Source organism: Misgurnus anguillicaudatus, chromosome 2 (assembly GCF_027580225.2).
Source record: "Misgurnus anguillicaudatus chromosome 2, ASM2758022v2, whole genome shotgun sequence".
NCBI lineage: Eukaryota > Metazoa > Chordata > Actinopteri > Cypriniformes > Cobitidae > Misgurnus > Misgurnus anguillicaudatus.
Genome location: NC_073338.2, coordinates 37826907 through 37848538, shown reverse-complemented (window position 1 = coordinate 37848538; position 21632 = coordinate 37826907). Strand labels below are relative to the sequence as shown.

The window sequence follows — 21632 nt, the reverse complement described above, 5'->3', positions numbered from 1 at the left end:
AGAACAACTCATCACTTGACTGTGTTATGTATATAGGCCTATGTAGGCTTGTATAAGATTAAATTCATGAAATAAAATTCATATTTTTTTAGTTCATTATTGTATATATAAAAAATACAAGTCACTTTGTATAATGTTGTACAATGCATGGTCTGAAGCAAAAGTTTTCTTATTAGCACTTGAACAGCGCATTGGACGTGAGAGCTGGTCATTGACTCCAGTAAGACAGTGATTCATATTTTCCAATCTTCATTTGTTTGCTAACATAGACGAAAGCCGGAAACACAATGGCCATGACTTTGTAGACGTGAGTCCTGATCTTGGCATAGTTTTTTTAATGTCAACTAAAATAGACACAGTATCACTTGTGTTTTCGGAAAAGTGTGTTTTGATGTCAATTTGGTCAAAACAAACGCCATTACATGATATTTTGTTCCATTTATAGTCACTGTTTCGTATTATAGATCATGAGATTTTACAGTTTACAATGGAAATAAATTGTTTTGACTGGTGTGTTATAAAAAGTAATGGGACACATGAAAACTGAATTGCCACTGCTCAAAAAGCAATATATACCAGATTATTTAGAGCAGGGGTCTCCAACCTTTTTGTGAGCTACCACAATGGGGTACCACAATGCTGCCCTACAAAGGCAAAAGGCAGTAACTTCGTTTTTGGTCAAAAATTAGTTATTGATATTTTTAGGACTTTCAAGACCTCCTTTATCATGTGGATAAGTATCTTGAATCAATTTTGTTGTTTTTTCGAGAAAATAAAAATAAAGAAAATAACTGATAACTAAAGTCACTGAAAAGTCTAAACTTTAAAGTCATTTGTCTCAGTTCTACACTCTAGCGAGTCTTTTGCCTTTGTAGGGCAGAATGGATAAAAACCATCTGAAGGGCTAATTTTTGATATATAGAAGGCTACTTTGCAAAAGTTTTAGGCCACCACCACCACACTTGTTATTTTAGAAGTTTAATGTCCATCCATGTTTATTGTTCAATCTATTTTATTCAGATACAAACAGAAAATACAGGAAAAATGTACAAATAAATAAATAAATATTTTTTTTTCAGGACTAAATGTCTTCTTTAGGCATGGTCGGTGTGTATGACCTCTTTTGGCGCTAAACACCTCTTGAGCGTTTTTGAGCAGAATGAAGTAAAAAGATTTCTTTAAAATGAGAAATTAGGATTTAATTTAATTTAGGTTTAAGAGATCCTGCAGTTTCCTGCTATTGCTCAAGTAAAATTTCCTGTATTTTCTGGATGTATTCTATTAAAGAGACTCAGAAACAATTATATATAATCACTATAACATTGTTAAAACAACAAATCTAATTGTGGCATGGTGGCATAAGACCTGTGCACAGTACTGTAGCCTACTCAAAACGTTTATTGTTTTACTTGATTTTTTTACTTGATATGTTTTATCTTGGTTTAAAATATTAACATACATAAAAAGCCAAGCTAATATAAAAATATGTAATGAATAAATATTAAAATTGAGGGTATTAACCTCTCAACGCGCACTAGTTCGTGTGCGGGATGACGTCAATTTTATTAACACTGCTAACAATATCTACATAGCCTGCTGTCTACAAACATTACTAATATTAACATTACTTTACATCGTTTAAAAGGTCTACAGGTTTAGCATCAGTGTATGGTCTCTGTTTTGAGAAACAGACCCTCTAGCATCATTAATGTAGTATTTTGTGACAGAAGTCCAGATGACAACATTGCAAAATATGAACGTGACTTCTTACCTTTGTGTTGATATAACAATCGCAAGTCGAAAGTGCTTTGGGAGTGTAACTCAAAGACTCGCATGCACCATGTTGTACATAATATAGATTATTATTTTTTGTAGAACTTTTTATTTATATATTATTTGTCTTTCCCACAACAAAACAACTAAAACATTAAAAACATAATATAGATTATTTTAAAAGAAACACAGTATCACATATTGTAGTCTGTAGTGTAACATTAAGTACTTATGGTGGCCTCATATTTATGTGCAATCATGGTAACTTTGTAATAAAGAGTAGACTAATAACTATAACATCAATTTAAAATAAAAAGTGAATGTTAGCAGAGGATGTTTTACAGTAATTAATATAATGGCAAAGCCTATATGTCATTTTGGAAGAGCACTGCGTAAGCACTGCAAAGGTCATGGGTTACACAAAAAATGTATAGCCTGAATGCACTTTAAGTCGCTTTGGATAAAATCATCTGTCCTATGTACTTTACAATAGTGATGGGGACGAGACCGCCTATGCTGAGTCCGAGTCAAGACAGAGTCTTTGAAGGGTCGAGACCGAGTCCGTTGGTTTTCAAATACAGTCGAGTCCGAGTCAAGACAGAGTCTTTGAGGAAGCAAGTATGAGTTGAGACTGAGTCCTTTAGGAGTCGAGACCGAGGCGAGACCAAGACCATAAAAAATGTCAGTTTTCATATTCATGATTTAATATCACCTCAGTTAATAACCAACAGTTAGGCCTACAGACTAAGCTAGATTGGGAATTGGTTAGAGGAGCAGTCTTAACGTCTTAATATGGACTATGCTTTTACTATCATTAAAAAATTTCCTACCACATGCATTATCTTCTGCCTATTTTTCTAGAGATAAATAAACAAATCTGATGGCAGTATCTTTGCATTAAACCATGGGATGTCATTTTCAAATAATGCCCATCAACATTGCATTTTATTATTGTTGTTATGTTGTGAGGTTTTTTATATGAACATAAAAAAATGCGTTGGTCTCGAGGACTCGGCCTAAAATTACGAGTCCTTCTCCTCCCACTGTGGTCCGAGACCGAGTCAAGACCGAGTCTTTGAAGGAACAAGTCCGAGACGAGTCCAAGACCGGACTACTTCACTACTTTACATTTATTTTGTTCTGCACTTACACTTCTGCATAGCACTGACATATTTTAGGTACATTGTTAAAGGCCAGTGTAATATACAGTTTGGGTGATAAATGTGTCTGCTGAATGTCAAACATTTTAAGTGACTGACATGTCCACATTTCACAAACTTGTCTGCACCTTAATACAGGTTATTAAAGTATTAGTAAAGCATGCTGATTTGCAAGCCCAACCCATCAAGCAGTTGAACACCATCAAAAAAGTAAAACTTTCTCCATGTCTAAAGGTAGACAATGGTAACAGTACACAATGTTCCCGGACTGGAGGAACAGCCCCTTTGTGCAGCTGACAGAAAAAACACAAAACTCTTTATTCGTTTTAATTTAGTTACTTACATATTATGAAAATCTACATTCGTTGTGCGTATTAAAGACGTGTTTTAGGCTTGCAACTAACATAACGTTGAAAAATGTAAGATATAGCACAATGCATTAGTGCAGGACAAGAACTAGACCATACCAAGATTACGGGGGGAGAGAGGGTGACAATTCTATACATCAACATTACAATGTCTTTACATACGTTCATATGATTAATACAGAGCTTTGAAACTTTTTTGATATATATGTTGATAAATTCAAGGCTACATAGTAATATAAAGTATTATTGTGATAATACAGTTTACTTAAAACAACACAACTAAATGTTCTTGCTTAAAAAGTTTCCCCTACGTAGGTCTATGGTATCGTCCAAAGACACTTATAACGTCCCAAGCTTTGTAAGAGTTTGGTACATTCACAAGATTGTTCGGTATGGATATGTAGTTTAATTCAGGGTGATATTAGCAAGCTAAACTATTAAAAAAAGTGATCATGTATATTTCTCTAACCTATGATCATTGACTTTAGTGTTACGTTGATTTTTTTTAACGACTGTCTGACGGATTTTTACGACTGGACACTTGGATTAAGACGGAACGTACGGAGTTTTAACATTTTGAACGTTGTCCTGCCGTTATTTTCTGCGTTACTTACATAAATACTTTTGGGATTCGTTTGTATTTGTTTTACGATTAGGTTTGCGGTATTTGTACGCTTTAATTTAGTTTTCCAACACAATCCATTGTTTGAAAATATGTCATCGTCTTCAGAGCCGTTTTCTTATATCGAAATGAGTCGAGTCAACACGACCGGCACAGGTACGTAACTTTTATTATTTTCATCTTTCCTTCGTTAACATTTACACGAGCTATTTCTTCAGTTTCAATCGCACTGTCTTTGTTCTGGGGTCGAGCGCAGGGTTTGTGTCATACTTGCAGTTAAACTAGCTAACAACAACCTTGTATCAATATTCGGTGATGGTAACATTTGTGAAAGTTATTATAAAAGTAAGTTGACATTGTCTAGGGTTTTTTTTTAATTCGTTGACTTCTGCATGTCTCAACATGTCATCGCTGAGTTCACCGAGGTCACCAGTACGGGCCACGAAATTGCCAATCCTACTATGGGAAAGTTGCAGATCATGAATATTAAATAGGCAATCGTGACGTCGCTTGGTAACAGCCATAAGCTTCCAGTAGCGTAAGATGATTAATATTCGTGTCTTACGTAGCCGCTTACTTTCAGCCAATGCGGTCTGACTTGCTAGGGGTAACGTCACGGTATTTAATTAGTATTCATGAGGAGCGTTGTCTCCATAGTAGGATTCGTTAAACCGCAAACGGGAATACCGGGGAAATCCTAAGCGTTTTTCAGTCTACAGCTGTCACCCTTTGCAGTCTGCACATAGCTCCAGACAGACGTCTTTATAGAAACATATCATGTTTAGCACTAATGTTGGCTGGTGAAGTGTGAATAGTTTAAATGTTGGGAATTGAAGTTTCTGTGTCTGCTGGCCATCTGCTTTTCATTACAGGAACGGTGCCTCGCGTTTCTCCATTCATTTCCTTTCACACGCACATTTAGATTTCTCAAGTAGATTACTAATGTTTGTTTATAATGTAGATGCCAATTCTGCCAGTTGTTTTTATTTTATAAGTGAACCAGTTTAGTGTTTTAGGGTTATGAGGGAGACATGTTGTTTAAACTGACATTTGAGCCAATGAAAAATAAGCCGAAGGTAAATGTTAGGCCTAATTCTATTTACTGGGTCAACATAATAAAATGCATAATCATGCTTAATACTTCAAAAATACTCATAAAATGACATTTCTATTTTTTAATGTTAAATTGTCAACAACATTTAAGTTTTTCTGGTTAAGAAAGGCTTGCATAGATTTAGCAACTATTGAACTATTTAATAATAAATTGTCTGTTGTTTTTTTGTTACCATATTCAGACATCAGTAATGATGATCATCTACTGGGAGAGGTGGACCCAAATGCTTTGTTACAGGAGGCCGAGTGGTATTGGGGTGACGTATCACGGTGAGAAAAATTCTTATAATTATATAAAATGTGAACTATTTTATTATTACTTACTTACTTTTATACCGTTTTGAAAAATGTTAAACATTTTATCATTAATACAACTTAAATTAAATCTTTGACTATTAGAGAGCAAGTGAATGAAATACTCTACGGCTTGCCCGACGGTGCTTTCCTGGTTCGAAACGCTTCCTCCAAGGTGCAGGGAGAATATACGTTAACAGTACGGTAAGCACCGGATATTTGTGTTATGACGAAAACAGAATTGTCACGTGTATTAACAACAGCGACCGACTAATCGTTTATAAATCTGTACGGAACAATTCCTCAAACAAACTCATTAGGATCCATCATCAGGATGGGAAATATGGATTCTCCGAGCCTCTCACCTTCAGCTCCGTGCCAGAGTTGATATCTTACTACAGGACCAGAACCTTAGCCCAATACAACACTGCCCTGGATGTCACATTGGCTTATCCAGTGTGCTACCGTAGTTCGGTTGGTATTTACTTGAATGACGATTTTATACCATCAATGTATTTCTTTCATCCGAGCATTTGTATTCATTAAGCATTTTGGGTTTTCGGAATCGCCTGTGAAGGATGAGTATTTGAGTGCAACCAGAGAAAAACTCCAAGAATATTTAAGACTGTTTCAAAAGGCAACAGAGTATGACCAGCTATATGATGCATACGCCACGTTATTACAGGTAAATCTTGGAAAAGGATCGAACGGGGCCTAAATAAACCTTGGGAACAAGAACGATGTATGTAAATTCTTTAAGTTTAAGATTTTTCCGTATTTTTTTAACAGGAAATCCAAAGAAGAAAAACTCTTGATGCCGTAAATATATCAGAGATCTCCGAAGAACAGTGTCATCCACAAGAGATTACATTTAAAGACTTTGATGAGAGAATCTACAGTAATCTGAATGAGTGAGTGTCCATTTGATCTACATGCTATCCCCTTGTTTCACAGACATGGCTTAAGCCGAGTCCCAGACTAGCAGGCGTGTTTGAAGTCGTAATCGTAAAATATGCCAGTGCCATTGATTTGTCTCGAGATACACACCAGTAACATCCATTTTTAAGGCATGTTTATTAAGGAATGCTTAAACATCCTAATTTAACTAAGCCCTAGTCCTGGCTTTAGCTAAGCCTTGTCTGCGAAACCAGGCAAATATGTACTAATCACATCCTAAATGAGCACTAGTTTTTCTTATGCTACGTACACACCAAGCGCGAGGCATCGCGAAGACACTTTTGAGGCGAATAGCAGGTGTTTTCGCGGCAAACGCGCCTCCCATATCTAATCGCGTCTTTGTATGTAATCTATATGCGTAAATCGTTGAACTCGCATCTGGTGTGAACCCACAGTTAAGGGTTGTATTGTTAGAATAAATACTTGCTTCGTATTTGAAAGCATAAGCACTTGTATCGTAGACACAAATGATAAAAATAAGATATTTTTTGTGAAAACAAAGAAATGGGGATGGGTATTATGCAAATCAGGGTACCGGGATGCTAGAGGTGGTTGCTGTGGTGTCCAGGGGTCTCATTTATAAAGCGTGTACACACAAAACGGAACTGGAAACGTGTGTACGCCACTTTCCACGCAAATGTTGTGATCTATAAAAAAAAACTTGACACGAGAATGGGCTTGCAAGGTGGGATCTAAGGATGATTCATGTACGCACACTTGCGGGTGATCCGTGATTTGCAAAGGGAACATTTATTTGTTTTATATTTTTTGGCATATGCAATTTTTGGCTTTTGTGCGCACGTAGACTTTTAGTAAGGATCCTACGCACAGTTTTATAAATGAGACCCCTGAACATTATTAATGTGCTTGTATACATTTGCTAGATTATTGTTATTTTGCTCTGGTTTCACTATGGGTGTTTCCAAGGGAAAAGAATTAAGCCGCTATAATATCCTTGCCCCAAGCTCGGGTTTCTGCTTTTAGTGCAAGTCTATAAGATTGTATGCAAACAGTTTTCAATGTTAAAATTATTCACTTCAAATTATTTCAGATATTAAGAATATTTTATTCAATCTTCTATAGTTTTTTTTTATAATAGCAAGCAAGACTTTATCAAATGAATTTCCCATTGTTGACCAAGTCATGGGCAGCCAGTGTAGACACGTCTGATTGCTTTGTCTGATGCAATAGCACTGTAAGGTCTGTTGGAGACAAGGCTGGTCATGTGAATGGACATTTAGAGGAACAGCTGTGATACTGCATGCAGACCTAGATCTGTTCTAACGGTCACATCATGATGCTGATGTATAACAGAATTAACATGAACCAAACATAGCATTCAATAGACATGATGAGATATATTTTTTTTTAGAAATCTTTGTGATTTAAGTGTGATTGCTTTCTCAGGTGTCCTTGTGGGGTGAAAGATGAGCAAGAGAAGAGTGTGGAGGTCCTAGAGGAAGCCAGCTGGTTCGTGGGAGATCTCAGTCGAACGGAGGCAGAGGACCTGCTTCATGGGAAACCATCTGGAGCTTTCCTCATTCGCAACAGTAGCACGAAGGATTGCTATGCCTGCTCTGTAATGTAAGTAATTAAACAGCATCACTGATGTTTATTAATAACAGTGGTGGCCGATGACCTCTTTTTTCGAGGGCGCTCGATGCGAAGTTCGTCACAACATGTATGTAGCCCGTCATGTGTGTGGTTCGTAATTTCAAAATATGTGTTCTGCGTGTCGAGTGATCCTGTGCATCACGTGTTTTGTCAAAATAAGTGCCTGCTGCAGACGCGTCTAAAGGGTTTATGATAAAAGAGACGCTCGCGTTTGACAGATACTCGCATAATCTCATGCGTAATCAGAGTTTACTGTTAAGTGAGTGTCTTGCGTGTATTTTGTGAACGTGAGCGTTTCTTTTGTCATGAACTGTTTTGATGCGTGTGCAGCAGGCACTTATTTTGACAAAACACGTGATGCACATGGTTTACATGACGCAACAAACACATATTTTGAAAACACGAGCAAAACACGTGACACTCCGAACACAAATTTTGAATTTGCGCCTCTCGGATGAGCAGTCACAAGCCACCCTGAACAATAATAATCGTATGATAATTGAAATGAAAGTGCTTAAATGTACAGACTTGTGCTGTTTATTTATGAGGACAATAAATTACAAAAACACCATGTGATAGAAACCTGTAACATTATATACATCTGTAGAAGCTAGTCTCATGTAGGACATAGGCTGTGTTCAAAATAATGTAGTGCACTATTTGAGGAGACAGTCATTTTGTTTTGGTGTTCAAAATGACAGTCTACAACTAGCCGCTACTTCTTCACTGTGAGGCACGTGTCAAATAAACACTGCAAATCTTGATGCCGGATTCCGATTTGTTGCCTGTATCCAATTTTTATTTATTTATTTATTTTGAAGACCGCTTGCATAATCTTTTAAAAGCGAATCGTATCTGATGTCTGCATTTACACTAAACAATTCAAGGTAGACATACTGACCTGAACAGTTTAACCTCAAAGTAAAGTGTCACAATATGCAGTGGACACATAAAATTATTATACAGCTTTATTTCTGTAACAAAATGTAAAACATTTAGCGGATCCGTCGTCCTCCATTGGGCTGCTAAGAAGAGTCATGTGATCGTTGGTTGTGTCCACCTGAGTTGACGTCATTTACCAGCAAGCATTTAATAACACACGACATGTCTTGAAATGGGAATATCCGATCTGTCCGCTTACATTGCGTACGCGAATGCATGTATTCGATTAATATCCGATTTGTTTCCAGATATGAATGAGGCCTGAAACCAATTATTGTCCGTGGGTCATATCCGATCTGTGCCACTTAAAAAAAATCGGAACTGAGTCACGGTGTAAATTTACGTTTTCATTTACTCATTCAAGTGGATTATATCAGTGAACTAATGTAGGGAATAGTGAATAAGGGGTATTTCGGACATGGCCATATTGCAGCCGCTAACTGGGAAAGGAAAAAATTGGCCACCCCCTTGTATTTATCATGTTTGTCTTTTTCAGCTGTACATATTATTAATGGGTTCATAAGATCAAGCTTACAATTTTGCAATCTTCTTAGATAAACATATATAGTAGAATGGGGCATACAGAATAGATTTGTGGTTTTCATTGTGTCGATTGTCAAAGAGGATTCCACATGTAAAATAGTTTTCTTAGTCTTGTGCCTGGCCTTCACAAAGCTTGGACTTAGCAACCCCAAATAATGAAAACCACTGTCTGGCTTCATTGACGTTTCTGGATAGGTGCAAATCCATAGAAAAAAAGAAAGCTTTTATGTCACTAAAGGGAAGAGCAACGCTCTTTCATGCCAATGGTTTTAAAATGAAGTATTTAAAATAAACACAGGTGTGGTGGTCAGGTGTCTGTATATTTTTGGCCATAACAAGAACAAGTAAACGGACTTAAAAGACTTGTGCAAAATGTGTGCAACTTTGATTTCCATGCCAACCAATCCGATCAAATCTTGCTTTTTTAGGTAGGCCTACTAGTAATTTTTGTGAATAAAATGCCTAAACCCATCATCTCTATATCCACAGGGTTGGCAACCAGGTGAGGCACTGTGTGATTCGCCAAACCGAGCACGGTTGCGGTTTTGTTGAACCGTTTAATCTGCACAAGTCTTTGAAGGACCTTGTTAGGCACTACCATCACACCTCCCTGGCACAGCACAACCAGGCTTTGGACGTCCGGCTCATGTATCCAGTCCACATGTCATCCGCTCCTGCCGTTCACAGCTGAGTTTGCTTGGCTTGAACACAGACGACTTCTTGATGAAGATCACCAAGTGCACTAAGACTGAGCTAGACTGCGCCAGAGTTGGCACATCGCTTTGTATAACAATGTGCACAGCGTGCATTGTGGGAAGGATGGAACCAACCGTTAAGGCTGTTGAATATATTGCACTTTCCAAAGGATAATGCATTCCACATGGTCATAATGATACACACCAGTACTTGAACAATATTTGATGAGCCCACTGTAGACATGTTTACAACATTAACAATATGAACAACAGGATTTGTAAGTGGAAGGTTTTAGCGGTGAGGAATGCATTTGATTTTTCCTTTAATTCAATCATCTTTGGAAGCATTTAAAAATGTATTATGTGAATGTAGCACTATGGGGTGCATTGCATTTATTGAAAGCCAAACTTTCAAATCTTGCTTTATTTCAAAGGCAAGATACATTATGTGCAGTTCATGTTTCTTTATGCACCCAAGTAAGGATTTTTATGTTGACGCAGGGTATATTTGTTCCAGAGTTACTGTCTTCAAAAAGCGTTTTTAAGGTCAGATACAGTCTGATAGAGGAAAACTTGAATATTTGGAGCCCAGTTAAAAGGAACACAAAATGTACTTGTTGAATTTAAGTTTGTGGCATATTTCTAATGTTTACTATTTTTACTATGCTTTTTAGGAAAGCCAGTTTAATTGTCTTATGGGCTGAACAGCCTACTTTATTGACTTCATGAATGCGTTGAGTTTAACAAATGAGTGAGTCTGGTGAATGACACGATGCCAAACTGCTCGTTCTTAAAATGAGCTAATCTTTTTTTAAATGGTATTTTATTTTACTTTTTGCTACAGAGTTTAATCTTGCATGCCTCTTTAAAAAATAAAAAGATTGAGAATAAGTTCAGAGTCTGACTGATTTGTTTTGTATATCAAGAAAACACTCCAGCTCATCAATGTTTTGTAAAACGCTGTGACATTTTCACCTTTTAAATAATGTCTTGGTCTCTCTATCATATTTAGGGAATAACATACATTTTTGACAGTATAGCTCAAGGCTACAGCATGGTTCTAGTAATTCCAAGGTCATAGGTTTGACTCCCAACAAATGCACATACATTACTCTGAAAAACTGATGGCTTAACCACTAATATTTTTGCAGGATTTGGCATTCCTGTATTTAACACATACTTGGGAGTTAATGAATAAAAATTGTGTTATTAGAGACAAATTTTGTGCTCCACAACTTATATATTTAAAAAAAGTGATGATGCCGTTTTGGACCAGCCATTAAGTTGCTTCGAAAAGAAGCATCAATCAAATGCATAAATGTAGTTATGTATTTAAACAAATATATACTTTTACTTGCTTCTATTACTCAAGCTCAGTCCAACTGTGTTATGGAAAACATCTGAATCAGTTTTTTTCCTAAAAAAAATAAATAATTATAATGTTGTGTAAAAAGCAGTGTGGTGCAATATTTGCTATTTTGCTAAGTTTGTTATGAAAATACAGTGTGAATTATTGCAAGGCAAATACAATTATTGCGGTATGCTATCAAAATGTACTGGAACAAGGTTGAAATAATGTAACACTTTAGGGTTATTTATAGAGTATACTAGTAAAGTAATACTAGTATTGGTACTTTGCAATGCACTAACCACATATCTAAATTTGAATGACACTGGGACTTACCCAGTAACGTTATACCTAACGTTTGACACTGTTTACAGGAATTTGTTTTTGCAATGCTAGTAATCTACCTTTGCTACAGTATATTAAGTGGGCACATTAGAACAAGGATGTTCTTGGGGATATCCCTCATGAGAACTGTGTTAAGGATTAGCCCTCACTCTCTGTGTCAGCAGTGCAGATGGGCTTTAAGAGCTTTGTGGACGTGTGGCAGTGTGTCAAGTGCACTTTCCAAGTTACATCATGCAAGAACAGCTTGTGTGCAAGTAAACCATGATTTATTTATGTGTATGTTTTATACCGCTAAAACAAAACTCTTTATCTCAAACAGAGATAGCATTTACATGTCCTACTTCAAATAAAATATTGTTTGCAATTTTTTTATTATTTCACATAGCTATTATTACGTAACCAAGAAAGGTTTAAGGAAGATCACAGTTTAAAAACATTTACGCAACTTTTCATTATATTTATTTAACAGGACAGCAATCTAAAGTATTATTAAATGCATTTACGACTGTCATCGTACGATCTTGTTCCGTGTTCGCCTGTCTTGTACTTTTATTTTGAAGTTCCGTTTTCTTTGCACCTCTAGTTTGCAGTTGGCCGTTGCAGACACCGGAGGTCGCATTTGCAGGCTTCATACGTCATCAAGCCTGGTTTATTTAAGTTAACTGAGCATTACTTTGCAAGTCATAAGCATATTACAACTATTTACGATTAACTTACAATAATAGTCAACTTTATAATTGTTAATATTCTGAAATAACACTGCCATGATGACGTATGCACCCTGCAAATGCGACCTCCGGAGACTGCAGCCTTCGGTTTGAGAAACGGCCTGTTCCTGTCTGTCGTCCATGTTTGTAGTTCTTTGTAGTTCTTTTGTTATTTGGTTCTCGTTTAATTGTTCTCAGTTGTTTTGTCAGTCGTTGTTTGTTTATTAAATGGTCCATATCTTCGTTTGAGGTTTCTTGTTTGAATTCTTGTTTTATGTTTATTTATTATATTGATTATATTATTATATTGATGATTATAATTTTGGTGCTTGCCAAGGCATTTGAAATATTTATATTCATTATATAAAAATCTCACTTATACTGTAGGCTACTGAAGGTTCGTTCTGTAAATGTTTGAATCTGTATAGGCATATTCATAATATTTTAGAAATATCATTGAAATAAATACATTGTATGAAGAGAAATTATAGTAATTCAAAGTACTGTTTCAGCTATAATTTAGCTTGCTTAATTCAGAGACAGCATGTGAAGAGTTTCGTTGCAAAACGAGATAAATCCATTTTTTTAAACATTTTTTCTCAAAACATGTTTATTATTATGTTATCATGTTATTATTTTGTTTTATGGTGCTACTTAGCTGTATTTTTTAAGTTATGAAGGTTTAAATCAAAACAAACCAACTGCAGTTGAATTGAAATTAATTGGAATGCACAACAAAAAAAAAAACAAGATTTTTATTAATTAAAAAAATTGTGGTTATCTCGTTTTACACTCTTCATGTGTAAAAAAAAAAGAGGAACATATATACAGGAACAGAAAGCAGAGTTAAAAAACAATCAGATCACAAGAGCAGCATAAGACAACGGAGAGGGAAGCACACAAGACAAAGCGAAACAAGCACAAAGTTAAGGTAATTATGGGGTTAAATGGGAGCAGGTTGTAATCCAAATAGACAGGGCTAAAAAGAATTGACTTTTCAAAGGATTTTCTTACCGTTATGTTTAACCGTTAACATGTCAAGTAGTAAATATACAAGTAATTCAAAAATGTTATAAATTAAAATGATCACTTCACTTTCTAAACCTAGACCAGAATTAAAGTTATAAAGTATGTTGTAGACTTTTTGGAGGACTTTTTCTTTCTCCTATACTGCTGTTTACAGACAATCCTATTTAAACTGTTTTTGGTTCTTGGCCATTGTAAGAAAGTAAAAGCACACTGCTAAATTTCCTGAAACAAAAACGAAAAAGAAAGAGCAAAAGAATTTCATATAGTATTTTCCAGATTCCAGTAAAAGGACTTTTCTGTAAATGGCAGCAACTAAATAATTTAGCCCAAAATAAAAAGTTTTCATAATTTTCTTTTTATTATTAAGGAAAGCAAATGAAGAATAACATCACTTTACAGTAACCTTGTCTTTAAAAAAACAACATAAATGTTTTGTATTGCAATGGATGTTTTGTAACTGAAAAAACAGTAATAATAGACATAATAATGACTTAATTAAATAATTTTACTTTTAAGTTGCACTTTTTTTAAATTAACTTTACACGACATTGAATCTGACATTTACTTTTGAATGTGCAGCTCAACCGCTTCTAGAAAGCTATGGAAGGAGAAGAGAAAAGTGCTTTTGATGATCTCAAACAGACAGCAACATCTCCAGAACTCAGCAGCTGTGTGTCTATGAAGTCTAATAACTCCATATCCACTCCTCCTGTATTCAGTAATGGATCAGTGACCTCTGACTCCAGGTAAAGCGTGTTTTTATAACGTGACATAACAGAACATATAACATGACATGACTCAGTCAGTGACCTTTGGGTTCTTGGTCACCTTTCCTATTGATTATTGATTTATTTATTTTTCAGAAAACAGACAGCAACAAGTCCAGAACTCAGCTATGTGTCTATGAGATCTAATAACTCCATATCAACTCCTCCTGTTTTTAGTGAAGGAACAGTGACCCCAGACATCAGGTAAGCACACTGTAAAAAAGTTAGGTTAATTCAACTACTCATCTATTAGTTTAATCTCTCTTTTGCTTTCCTTTGCTGATCATGGGAAATGTTTTTAAAAATTCTGTCTCCGCAGGGTGTATCATGATCTGATCCAGTTTCACTTCAATTGTGGTGTATGTAAGCAGTGTTTTAGGGATGCAGTCTCTGTCAGCTGTGGACACATGCAGTGCATTAGGTTATACTGTCAATCCGGTCATTCTGGAGACTTTGATTGTCCCTATAGTACCCATCCTGACGTTACAAGAGGGTCCAGTTCTGTCAATACTCTGGCTGAGGTCAAAGAAAGATACAAAACCAGCATGAAGAACAAGTATGAGAACCTATCTGAGGTCATCAAATCACAAGAGAATCAAACCGTCCTGAACCAGATTTACACACAGCTGTATATCATAGAAGGTGAAAGTCAAGGTGTGAATGAAGAACATGAGATTTTACAGATGGAAAAAAATTACAAGACACTCCAAGACACTGCAATCAACTGCAATGATATATTTGATCCCTTAATTGAACCAAGATCAGAAATCAATCAAAAGCCAAAGAAAGGCCATGTTTAAAGACCGTCCTTACTAAAGGCATCGCTGGAATAGGTAAAACCGTCTCTGTGCAGAAGTTTATTCTGGACTGGGCTGAAGGAAAAGCCAACCGAGATGTGGATTTCATGTTTGTGTTTCCGTTTCGAGAGCTGAACTTGATCAAAAATGAACAGTACAGTCTTCACAAACTTCTGCTTGACTTCCATCCTGAACTTAAAGATCTGGACCCAAAGGTTTATGAAGAATGTAAAGTTGGGTTCATCTTTGATGGTCTGGATGAAAGCAGAATTACAATGACGTTTTCAGGTTGCAAGAAAGTTTCTGATGTGACTAAAACAGCATCAGTGGGTTTGTTAATCTCAAACCTCATCATAGGAGAACTGCTTCCCTCTGCTCTCATCTGGATAACCTCCAGACCATCGGCAGCCAATCAGATTCCCTCTGAATTTATCAACCGTGTGACAGAAATCCAGGGATTCACTGACCCTCAGAAAGAGGAATATTTCAGGAAGAAAATCCGTGATGAGCATCAATCACACAAAATCATCTCGCACATTAAAAAATCCAAAAGTCTTCACATCATGTGCCACATACCAGTCTTCTGCTGGATCTCATCTATGGTGCTTCAGAACATCCTGAAAAAAGACAACAGTGCAGAAATTCCCCAAACTCTCACTGAAATGTATATACACTTCCTGCTATTTCAGATAAATATGAGGGGTTATAAGTATGAAAATGACCCAGACAACAGAGAAATGATTGTAAAACTTGCTGAACTGGCTTTCAAACAGCTGATGAAGGGCAATGTGATGTTTTATGAAGAGGATCTTAGAGAGTGCAGCATAGATGTCACAGAGGCTTCAGTGTATTCTGGGATTTGCACTGAGGTCTTTAAGGAGGAATCTGTGATTTATGATAGGAAGGTCTACTGCTTTATACATCGGAGCTTTCAGGAGTTTCTAGGAGCTTTGTATGTGTTTAACTGTTACTTGAATCAAACTGAACCATTGAAAGGATTTGATTCATTGCATCATTTGCATAAAAGAGTAGTCGATAAATCCCTAGACAGTGAGAATGGACACCTGGATCTTTTTGTCCGATTCTTGTTTGGAATTTCACTGGACAACAATCAAAGACTCCTAAAAAATATTTTGAAATACACAGAGAAAAGCTCAGAAAGCATCAGAAAAACTATTAATTTTATTCAAGACAAAATCAAAAATGCACAAGATCTCTCTGCCAACAAATCCATCAATCTGTTCCTTTGCTTGCTTGAATTAAATAATCAGACACTCAGCAGAGAGATTCAAGAGTTTCTGACATCAACGAAACACTCCGATAAACTCTCTCATTCTCACTGCTCAGCAATAGCTTACATGCTTCAGATGTCAGAGGAGCCGCTGGATGAGCTGGATCTTAAGAAATACAACACATCAATGGAGGGCAGAAGGAGACTGTTACCAGTTGTGATGAACTGCAGAAAAGCTCTGTATGTATTTTGAACTTCTGAGATTTATTAAATGTGCTTAATGTTTTTATGTTTTTTTGCACATCATGCTACAAGATTGAAGAAGTATGTTTTACTTGTTGAAAAATGTTGAAAAACTAGTTTACTCACAAAGCTATTTTTATAGAAATGTTTCTGGTAGATCCCAAAATATATTTATTTAAAGGTCCATATTATGCAAAATCTACTTTTACAAGGTGTTTGGACATAAATGCAGGATTCCCACAGGTCCTTGAAAGTTTGTGAATCTGGGGAGGAAAACTCAAGGCCCTGGGAAGTTTTTGAAAATATACATACATAGATACAGGTCATTGAAAGTGCTTGAATCTATTTTATGCAAGTAGTTTTCCAAAAAAAATATTCGCTTTAAATGCTTATATCTTTTGTATGCGAATGTTGATTCAGACCAAAATGCTTTTTTGCATAGTTGTGTTTGACACATTAAAACGTCTCGGGTTACGAATGTAACTGTTGTTCTCTGAGAAGGGAACGAGATGCTGCGTCTCCCTTGTTGCCATACTTCCTGTAACGCCGTCTTTGGCAATATTTCAGATAGCGATATACTTCCTGGCTCCGCGTCACCCTGTCTTTGTCGTTAAGCCTCACCATTGGTTGAATTTGATATACACATACAGACACACTTACCCCTGGAGGCGCCCCCAAAGTGTCACCACAGTGACCCAGCACGGTTCCCTCGAAATGACAGTGTGTATTGGCAGTATGTGAACACAACCACACTACAATCCTCCTTCAATCTCCATTAAACCAAAGCAGTCTTATTAGACATGCTGTTTTGATTCTTTTGTTAATGTGATGTCACACTAACAAAGCCCCGCCCACAACTACAGACTGACTGGTTAATTTGACCCAAAAGCTTTACTAAATGTGTTTGTTAGCACATTATAATGCGGCTAAAGTCCCAGAGTGTATTCACAGAAATCAGATCTATTTTTAACTGAAAGCAGTAGCTCATTTCCATTTATAGGAACATACATCAAAACAGCACTTTTTTTCTCCGGGCATTTTGGACATCCTATCACAAATGACCTGTGAGGTACTTTGAGCAGAAACTTCACAGACACATGCAAGCACACCTGAGACTTGTAGTCTTGTAAAAATGGACATAGTATTGGCTCTTCAAGATATTTTATTTGTAAATACTTTATTATAGGACAGCGTACCCCCAGCCATAGGATGACCATAGGTGCAATTCTTCCCGGACGCGTCCTGGCCAGGATTTCGGTGCGTCTTCCAGAAGTCGTATTTGTTGACCGTATACGCCATTCAGTTAAAAACATAAGACATACAATCATAGTTTGATTCTTACCTTAAAATGTAACAGTTACAATCATAGTTTGATTCTTACCTTAAAATGTAACAGTTGCTTTTGTGTAATAATAATAATAATAATCCTCTATGACGTATGCGGTCAACAAATATGACTCCGGAAGATGCACATAAAAAATCCTGGCCAGGACGCGTCTGGGAAGAATGGCACCTATGGTCACCCTACCCAGCCAGCAATAGCCATTTTTTTACTGTCTAGGTCAGTAGTGTGGTCCTCCTGGTCCTGGAGGGCCACTGAAAAGTTTAGCTCCAACCCTATTAAACACACCTGAATGACATTTCCAAGTAATCCTGCAGCCTTTGAATTAGATTTTTCAGGTGTTTGATTAGGGTTAGAGGACTTTTGGAGAAACTTTGCAGGACGGTGGCCCTCCAGGAACGCACACCCCTGGTCTAGGATAACTACAGACCCGATATACTCATGCTATAAGCCACTGTAGCCAAAATAAACTTAAATAAAGTATTTGGTTATCTGTAGCTTTTGCCAAAATAACCTGCAAGATGTATGATATACCATTATGTAAGCAAATTCAACAATTTCATTTCTTTTGGGCTATAGTTAGACGTCTTAATTTTCACCAACAGCCCTTGTTTTAGCCTAGATGTCTGGGCTGTCTTTCGGCAGCTATTAGATGTCTTTTAAACTCAAAAATGCTTGCCGGGTTATTGACATTGATTCAGTGAAACACACTGTAAAATTTATCTGTAAAATCTTTTTCAGGCTTAACTACTGTAATCTTACTGCTCAGTGCTGTGAAATTGTGGCTTCAGCTCTACAATCATCAGATTCAGTCCTGAAAGAGCTCGACCTAAGTAACAATGACCTACAGGATTCAGGAGTAAAGATACTCGCTGCTGCAATGAAGAATCCAAACTGTAAACTGGAGACACTGAGGTGTGTAACAGGAGATGTTATGTGATTTTACACCCCTACTGAAAAAAACAGCATCAAACCAGCATGGACCAGCATGGGAATTATGCTGGTCTATGCTGATTTGATGCTGGTTTAGCTGGTGGTCACCAGCAGTGTTGGGGGTAACGCATTACAAGTAACTTGCATTACGTAATAATATTACTTTTCTGAAGTAATGAGTAAAGTAACGCATTACTTTTTAAATGTACACATTAATATTTGAGTTACTTTTTCAAAAAAGTAACTCAAGTTACTTTTTTAGTTTAATTAATTTGATTTAAAAATATGTACTGAATTAAACTAAACGTATGCACTGTGTGGAAACACTTTGAGTCAGAAACTGAGATGGCAGGCGAGAGTTTAACATTTTTGTGATGAAATATGCAATTTCTGAATGCAGAACTTTTCAGTCATAAAAACACCTGCAAGGCCTGAAAGAGATCAAGCTTTAGACAAGAAAAAGTAACGCAAAAGTAACTAAAAGTAACGTAAACATTACTTTCCATGAAAAGTAACTAAGTAATGCAATTAGTTACTTTTTTTGGAAGTAACTTAATATTGTAATGCATTACTTTTAAAAGTAACTTTCCCCAACACTGGTCACCAGCATACCAGCACCAAAACACAACATATGGTGGTCTTGCTGGTATGACCAGCATGGGATGCTGGTGCTAATGCTGGTTTGGTGCTGGTATAGCTGGTACTAATGCTGGTTTTGCTGGTGCTAATGCTGGTTTAGCTGGTGCTAATGCTGGTTTGGTGCTGGTTTTGGTGGTGTTCACTAGCAAACCAGCACCAAAACACAACATATGCTGGTCTTACTGGTATGCTGGTATTTTCAGCAGGGTACTGCAAAGAGAAATGGAATGATGGTTTATTTATGTCCACTTTCACTTTCTCATTTGGCATTTAATGCAGAGGAACTAGTGAACCATAGGTACTTCTCATTTCTTCTTTGTGTATTATCTTGATTCCTCTCAGCTCTGCCCTCTTTAGGATCCAGCAAGGTTCTTTGTTCCACGCAGTGCAGTTTGACAATTGAAATCTTCAAGATAGTTGAGCTTGATTGATTTCCAGAAGTACACATTATATCCATGCTATCAGTGAACCACGAAGTGAAACCCATGTAAATATTCAGGCAAGGGCTCCGTCTAGCAGCCTTGCATGCTCAGACATTACAATTTGTAGGTGTGGTAGAACTGTATTGTGCGTTGTTCAAAATCTAAAGGTTTTAGGTTTGAACCCCATCTAAAATAATAAAAATTGTTCTTACTAAAATAGTTCTTACTAGTAGCAGTGTGCATAATTTGTCCCATTTGTTTCTGCTTGCAGTTATATTTGCTGACTTGAATCCAAAATTACTCTGAATTGATCTGATTACTTCTGTAGGTTATCTGGCTGTATGGTGACAGAGGAAGGCTGTTCCTATCTGGCCTCAGCTTTGAAATTAAACCCTTCACACCTGACAGAACTGGATCTGAGTTACAATCATCCAGGAGATTCAGGAGTGAAGCTTCTCTCTGATTTACTGGAGGATCCACATTATAAACTGGAGAAACTCGGGTACGAGGAGTTAACATGTACTTGTCTCAATGGATATCTGATTTTTATTTATTTGTCTATTCTTAACATTTACGTGTGTGTCTTGTAGTGTTGACCACGGAGGTCCCTCTAGGTTGAGGTGCACACTGCGGAAATGTAAGTCTACACATCTTTAGTATTTTAATATTGTTTTTGGTTATGCTTTAAATGTTTTGTGCTTGTGTCTGCAGATGCCTGTGATCTCACACTGGATCCAAACACAGCACACAATCATCTCATTCTGTCTAATGAGAACAGGAAAGTTAAACATACAGAAGAGATACAGTTGTATCCTGATCATCCAGAGAGATTTGAGCACTTTGAGCAGGTTTTGTGTAAAGAAAGTCTGACTGAGCGATGTTACTGGGAGGCTGAATGGAGTGGGAAATTGGTTCATATATCAATGGCATATAAAGGAATCAGCAGGAAAGGAGAGAGGCAGTGTAGTTTTGGAAAAAATGATAAATCCTGGTGTATTTTCTGCAATGAAAAGATGCTCACTACTTGGCACAACAGCACATCCAGTGATATCCGTGTCCCTTCAACTCACTACAAAAGAATAGGAGTGTATCTGGACTGGCCCGCCGGGATTCTGTCCTTTTATAGTGTTTCTGACATACACACACTCACACACTTACATACATATTACACCAACTTCACTGAACCACTTTATGCTGGATTTAGTGTTTTTGAAGCTACGGTGTCTCTGTGTCAGTCGAGAGACTTCTGTTAGAAACAGTAAAGATTTCAGATCCACTACTGACGTAAAGGGATAATTCACCCAAAAATGAAAATTCTGTCACCATTTACCCACTTTGTTGTTACCAAAAATAACCTTGGAACCATGGATAACCATTGCTCAAAATATCTTTCTTCGGGTTCATCAGAACAAAACATTTATACAGGTTTGTAACAACATGAGAGTGGGGGAATGATGACAGAATTTTCATTTTTGGGTGAACTATCCCTTTAAGGAATTTCCCTCAGGGAATAAACAGGGACTATTTGTGCTATGAGGTGTGTGTTGCAAATTATTAATAGTGATCAAAGAGGAAGTAAATATGGTAAATATTTAGTAATATTTAAATATTTATTTAAATATATGTTTAAAAAATAGACCATTTTTTGTTATATTCCTAATTTTATACCAATATGATACTGTTTTTTCATTTTATCAAAAACAACTCTTGGGTAATGTTATTTTATTTCCTTATTATTAACTGCTTAT

At 36.6% G+C, this 21632-nt stretch overlaps 2 protein-coding genes across 2 annotated transcripts; both read left to right on the top strand.

The window, feature by feature from the left end:
* The first annotated feature begins 3653 nt into the window (after positions 1-3653).
* Positions 3654-10972, top strand: pik3r3a (phosphoinositide-3-kinase, regulatory subunit 3a (gamma)). Its single transcript, XM_073854917.1, has 8 exons — positions 3654-4079; positions 5219-5306; positions 5436-5535; positions 5625-5805; positions 5894-6015; positions 6120-6241; positions 7695-7871; positions 9876-10972. The coding sequence occupies exons 1-8, from the start codon at positions 4016-4018 to the stop codon at positions 10075-10077; spliced, it is 1056 nt and encodes a 351-aa protein (XP_073711018.1). The 5' UTR covers positions 3654-4015; the 3' UTR covers positions 10078-10972.
* A 2325-nt stretch (positions 10973-13297) lies between these two features.
* On the top strand, positions 13298-21244 carry LOC129443408 (protein NLRC3). The gene is given in 9 exon segments (XM_055203878.2): positions 13298-13412; positions 14090-14256; positions 14374-14481; positions 14597-15074; positions 15077-16545; positions 18632-18805; positions 20213-20386; positions 20475-20521; positions 20596-21244. Coding segments are annotated over 8 exon segments (3138 nt in total). The 5' UTR covers positions 13298-13412; positions 14090-14110; the 3' UTR covers positions 21138-21244.
* Positions 21245-21632: the final 388 nt, after the last annotated feature.

Bases quoted from the DNA above. Each gene is read 5' to 3' on its own strand.
- pik3r3a (XM_073854917.1), top strand. From the start codon at position 4,016: ATGTCATCGTCTTCAGAGCCGTTTTCTTATATCGAAATGAGTCGAGTC. The intron at 5,307-5,435 runs GTGAGAAAAATT...TTTGACTATTAG, and splicing joins TATTGGGGTGACGTATCACG to AGAGCAAGTGAATGAAATAC. The intron at 5,536-5,624 runs TAAGCACCGGAT...AAATCTGTACGG, and splicing joins AATATACGTTAACAGTACGG to AACAATTCCTCAAACAAACT.